We start from the raw sequence: 6273 nt of genomic DNA on the forward strand, positions 1-6273 counted from the left end.
TAGTATGTTTATACATGTAAAATTGATTATTTTTATTATTTTAATTGTACATAATTTTGGGATACACAATGATAATTTATTATATATAGACAGTGTGTAATGATCAAATCAGAGTAGTTATCATTTTCATCTTCTTAATTTAAAAAATGTTTAAATAACACATAATTGTACTTATTTTGTGAAATACAGTGTAATATTTCAATATATATATACCATGTGTCCTGATCAAATCAGGGTGATTTTTATTTTTTTTTTATTGCAAACAAATGGGATACATGTTGTTTCTCTGTTTGTACATGGAGTCAAGGCATACCATTTGGGTAATCATAAATTTACATAGGGTAATGTTGTTTGATTCATTTTGTTATTTTTTTCCTTCCCCCCACCCCTCCCACCCCTCTTTTCCCTCTATACAGTCCTTCCTTCCTCCATTCTTGCCCCCCTCCTTAACCCTAACCCTAAACCTAACCCTATCTCTAACGCTAACCCCTCTCACCCCCCCCTTATACGTCATCGTCCGCTTATCAGCGAGATCATTCTTCCTTTGGTTTTTTGAGATTGGCTTATCTCACTTAGCATGATATTCTCCAATTTCATCCATTTTCCTGCAAATGCCATAATTTTATCATTCTTTATGGTGGAGTAATATTCCATTGTGAATAGACACCACAGTTTCTTTATCCATTCATCAATTGAAGGACATCTGGTTGTGATTTTTATTTCCATCTCCTATTATTACTTTGTGTTTGGAAACTTCAAACTCCTTTCTTCTAGTTATTAATAAATCTATAATAGGCTTTGTGAACTATAGTCACCCCGTTCTTCTATAAAAATTTTAATATTAGATATTTCTGAGTGGTAGAATCAGAGAAATTTTTTATAGTATTCTTTCATTCATTTATTTAATAAATATTTACTGAATACTTTCTGTCAGGCTGTAGAAAAAATAAATGAGTTTTTGCCTGTTTTGGAGGTTACATAGCAGAGTGGAAAAAGGGCATTAAAATGAGTATGTGGAACACACGCCGTATTGAATGCTATTAAGTACTGTGGACAGATGGGGACATGAACTATGTGGGAGTTGGTAGAAAATGTCAATAAGTTGGTCAGGGAAAGTCTCACATGGAAGGTGATGTGGCCAGAATATTATGAATCCAAGCTTGGGGACCAGAGCCTGGAAAGACAGAATTGAAATGGACCAATATTAGGTGGTATGGTGGGGAACAGAGTGGGTGGAGGTTGGGAGTCGGCCTGGGATGCTATACTTGAGGTGATATGAAGACATCAAAGTGGAGCCATGGCAGTCACATGGACTTCTGAGTACAGGAGCTGACAGTTCACAGGAAGGACCAAGTCCAGAGGCTATCCACGTGTAGATGGAATTCAACCAAGGCAGCTGGGTAGCTAAGAAGAAACTCTCAAGGAGGAACAAGGGGACAGCGGGTCAGGCCAAAGGGAGTCTAGTAAAGTGGGTGTCCTGGGGAGACAGTGACCTACTGTGCCAAACACTGCTCAGAGGTCAAACATGATAAGAACTGAGTGAGGACCACTGGGCATTGTTCATAATCTCAGGGGCATTTTACTGGCATAACTGGGTGAGTTGGAAGGGAAATAAATTGGAAGTAGAGTATGAACACGAGTCTGAAAAGCTACATGCTATATGATTCCCAACTGCATGGCATTCTAGAAAATGCAGAACTACATAGACAGTCAAAAAAATCAGTGATTGTCAAGGCTTAGTTGGGAGCAAGGAGGGAAGAGATAAATAGGTGACATACCAGGGATTTTTAGGTCAGTCAAATTATTCTGTAGTACATTGTAATGATGAAAAGCATTTATCAAAATAGATAGCAAGTATTTATCAAAATCCATAAAACTCTACAAAACAAAGTGAGAATCCTTACAGAAATGATGGACTTTATTTAATAATAATGTTCAATGCTTATTAGTTATAATAAATATACTACACTAATGCAAGATGTTTAAAATAAAATAAATTAATTTGGGGCTAAGAGAAGAGGACATAAAATAATGCTGTATTTTTTCTACTCAAATTTCTATAAAGCTAACACTACCCTGAAAAAATGCCTATTAACTTAAAAATAAATGTAAAAAACCCTTATAGAGCTTTACTGTAAAGGGAAGGAGAAAAAGGAAGTAACACAGAGAGAAAGGTGTCAAATTGTTTTTATGGAGGATGAAGGAAATGTTGTTTTTTGAGGAGGGAGAAAAACTCCTTGGGGTATAGGAAAGAAAAGGGAGAGCTACCACAGTTACTGCCTTGCACAAGGAGGGGACAGAAGCCAATGCACAGGTAGAGTATCAGGTCATCCAGTATCAGGAGAGACTAAAGGAAATAGGTGGCAGGCAAGTGTTCAGGTAGCCTCTGTGATAGGGCATTGAGGGATTCTCTTCCCTTTTTCTCAGTGAAACAGTAGATGATAAACTGAGAGTGAGATTTGAGGGGAGTGGTTACTTGAGGATTGAGGTCATTTCTTCTATGGTTTGAATATTTTTATCATGTGTTATTCACAAGTATTTGATTCTTAGATTATTATTAAAATAAAATATTTTAAAAATTAGTTAGACTTCCCTGTATTGGGGATTCCATATATGTTTTAAATGCTGGCTGTTCATCAGACTCATGCAAGATTTGAATTTGGATTAAGTTAACTAGAGAGGTGGTGGTGGAGAGGCTTCTTTTTGACTAGAAGAGATTTGACAGATGCACGATGATTCTGGATCACCTTGATCCCAAGTGAAGTCACGGGGGATCAAACAGAAAATGGCTAAATTGTAGGAAGGACCAGACCCTTGACAACCCTGAGTTGTTCCAGGAGTCCTCTCTGGATGCCCATCCAAGTAGTCTAGATGCCCTTCCAGACTTTCCATTATTTTGTCAGCACATAATTCTCTTCATTAAAGGACATTTTGTTTAAAAATAACTAGCACATTTTCTGCTATCTGACTCAGAATTCTGACTGGTCTGCCAGGGAACTATCACCATTATACTCAATGAAAGCAATTGGGGATAAATCAAACATATTGCGAGAAGTCATAAAAATACAGGAGGCGTAATCAAGAAGGTCTAGCAAAAAAAGAAAGTGAAACATTTTTCTCTTAATGGTATTTTTCAACTGTGTGATATCTGTGCAGAATCTTGAGTTTACAGACCCTAAGTCATTTATAAACCTGTGGTAGAGGAATCATTATGTTGCTTTAAAGGACTTCCTATTGCAATTTTAATAAAATTAAAATTTTCCTATCTACTTTGTGGGCCATACGTTTTAGACACTATCAGTATCTCCAGCTCTAATTCTAATCATTTTTACATTTGCTTACGATATTCTAACCAACTTGGACTTTGCTGTGCTCCTCAAATAAACCAAGTTTATTATGATCTTCCAGCTTTGGTACCACCTGTAACCCTTGTCTATCCCAGATGTTTGATTGATTGAATCTCAGTTTATCAGTCAAAATGTCAGTTCCTCAAGAAGGACTTATTTAGCAAAGAAAAGTAAATTAACTGCCCAAAATTCAGAATCACAATCTATCACTTCACTTTTTCTTTTTCTTTTTCTTTTTTTTTTTTCTTCAGAATGATATTGTCTCCTGAAACCATGGTGTTTACTTTTTATCTTAATAACTATTTATTCCCACTCAAGTACCTTCAAGATAACAATGAGCAATGACTATCTCATTAACTGTTTCTTCAGGGCCTAGAAGAGTCCTGACTAATGGAAGGTCCTCAATAAATGCAGTATTATAGAAATAAATACATCAATTTCAGATTTTCTGATTCCTTTCCCCCCTTTTCCTTTTTCAGAGTATGTGCTGATGAAACAACTTCTTCATGGAAGCTTTCACTTCCTGGTTGCGGAGTGTATAAATTACAGGATTCAATAAAGGAAAGATCACAGTATGAAAGAGGGAAACCACCTTGTCAGCCGGGAAGGCTCTGAAGGGCCGAGTATAGATGAAGATGCCAGGCCCAAACATGAGGAAGATAACAATGATGTGTGTGGTGCATGTGGACATGGCCTTGCTCTTCCCCTCAGAGGAAGACCCACGTACTCTGCAAAGGATGACGGCATAGGAGGCCAGAAGGCCCAGGAAGCACAGGAGGGTCATTAGGCCACTATTGAAGACCATCAGGAGCTCCACCACAAAGGTGTCAGTGCAGGCCAGCTTGATGACCTGTGGCACATCACAGAAGAAGTTGTCCAGCTGGTTTGGGTCACAGAAGGGCAGGCGGAGAATGAGGGCCACCTGGATAATGGAGTGGATAAAGCCTCCAAGCCACAGAGCCAGCAGCATCACATAGCAGGCTCTAGGGCTCATGACAGTTGAGTAGTGCAAAGGCCGGCAGATGGCCATGTAGCGGTCAAAGGCCATGACCACAAGGAGTAGCCCCTCCCCACCTCCAAGGAAGTGCAAGAAGAAGAGCTGGGTGATGCAGCCTCTGTAGGAGATCACCTTCCTCTCAGAGAGGAAGTCCGCCAGCATCCTGGGAGCCACGATGAAGGAGTAGGAGGCATCCAGGAAGGCCAAGTTGCCCAGGAAGAAGTAGAGAGGGGCTGTGAGCCCAGGGTCTGACCTTATGGTGAGGATGATGAGGAAGTTTCCAGGAAGGATGATGAGGTAGAAAATCAGGATCAGCACAAAGACCAGAAGCTGAATCTCTCGAGACTGGGTCAGACCAAGGAGGATGAATTCAGTCACCACTGTGCTGTTCTTGTTCTCCATCCACCTGGCCTGCAGCACATCAGGGAGCAAAGTGTGCTATTACTGTATATTCCATTTAGACACGAGTTTTTCTCCAGCTAAAAATGCTTAACATATCTCTTGTTAAGGTGAAAACATTTCCCAACTCTGTCAAGTGTCCTGGGCAACCTGCATTCCCTTCTTTTCTCCAAGTTTAAAATGGAAAGCAGAAACAAAATACTGCTCCCAATAATGCAGTCTTATCCCCATGCGACCAAGTACTTCTAGCGAATTCTTCTCCATTTTAAAAGTCTGGCACTGTCAGCTTTGGGATTTCTACCTCCTGAAGTTAGATGTAAATTCCATAATTGAGACATAACATAACTTCATAACTTCAACTATCAAGGCCTTTGAGTTTTTGTAGATATATTGTGCTTGAGGCTCAATTTTGGGGGAAATACTAGATCGTTTTCTCCTCATCCACACAACCCCAAATTTTACTAGACATTTCCTTCTTTCAGTGTTTGTGGAATGTGGAATTCCCACTTCCTAGCTGGTAACTCTCTTGCTTGCCCTCTGCATTCTTTTACTAATTTGTATTTTCTATTAATGCCCCCTGATATGATATCCTGGTGTACTCCGACCCCAAGCTGTTCACCAGGATCCCAGACAATAATAACTCTACTTTTCACCTAACTTAGAGGGAGTCCCCCCACTGTAAGTATGGTTGAACACCTCTCCTGCGGCCACTCCATACCTGTGAAGCAATTTAATTAGCACTATTTGAGTCTCAAGTACTTTATATCCATAACTCACTTCTTTATCTCTACTCAGTACTAAATTTATTAATTATTATATAATTATCTCGACACATAAAACCATAGTGTAGAAGCACTAGAAGTAATCATAAAGATACAGAAGTCCAATGGGTTAATTCCAAAGATGAGAAACAAAAGCTTCTGTCATTATGTTGCCTGACTTAGGATGAGTTTTATTTTTTGCTCTGATTGACAAGTAGTATAAGAATGCAACTGTAAGATAAGCCAATCTCAAAAAACTAAAGGACGAATGATCTCACTGATAAGCGGATGAGGACATATAATGGAGGGTGGGAGGGGTTAGCGTTAGGGTTAGGGTTAGGTTTAGGGTTAGGGTTAAGGAGGGTGGTAAGAATGGAGGAAGGAAGGACTGTATAGAGGGAAAAGAGGGGTGGGAGGGGTGGGAGGGGTGGGGGGAAGGGAAAAAAAAACAGAATGAATCAAACAACATTACCCTATGTAAATTTATGATTACACAAATGGTATGCCTTGACTCCATGTACAAATAGAGAAACAACATGTATCACATTTGTTTACAATAAAAAAAAATCTCTACCCAAAATAAAAGAATGCAACTGTATACTGTTCAGTTTAAATAAAGAAAAATTTAATTACAGATTTAATCAATGGATGCTTTTTTCACATACTTGAATCATTAAAAATAATATTGCTAGTCTAAATTCAACCCTCTACTGGATTTAGAATTGGCAGTTCAACCTTGTATAAATACTATGTGGGAGAAATTCAGATT

General features: G+C 38.8%; 1 protein-coding gene across 1 annotated transcript; it reads right to left on the bottom strand.

The window, feature by feature from the left end:
- Nucleotides 1-3822: 3822 nt before the first annotated feature.
- On the bottom strand, nt 3823-4746 carry LOC124977771 (olfactory receptor 4N2). Its single transcript, XM_047541578.1, has one exon. The coding sequence runs from the start codon at nt 4744-4746 to the stop codon at nt 3823-3825; it is 924 nt and encodes a 307-aa protein (XP_047397534.1).
- Between the last annotated feature and the right edge of the window lie 1527 nt (nt 4747-6273).

Source organism: Sciurus carolinensis, chromosome 2 (assembly GCF_902686445.1).
Source record: "Sciurus carolinensis chromosome 2, mSciCar1.2, whole genome shotgun sequence".
NCBI lineage: Eukaryota > Metazoa > Chordata > Mammalia > Rodentia > Sciuridae > Sciurus > Sciurus carolinensis.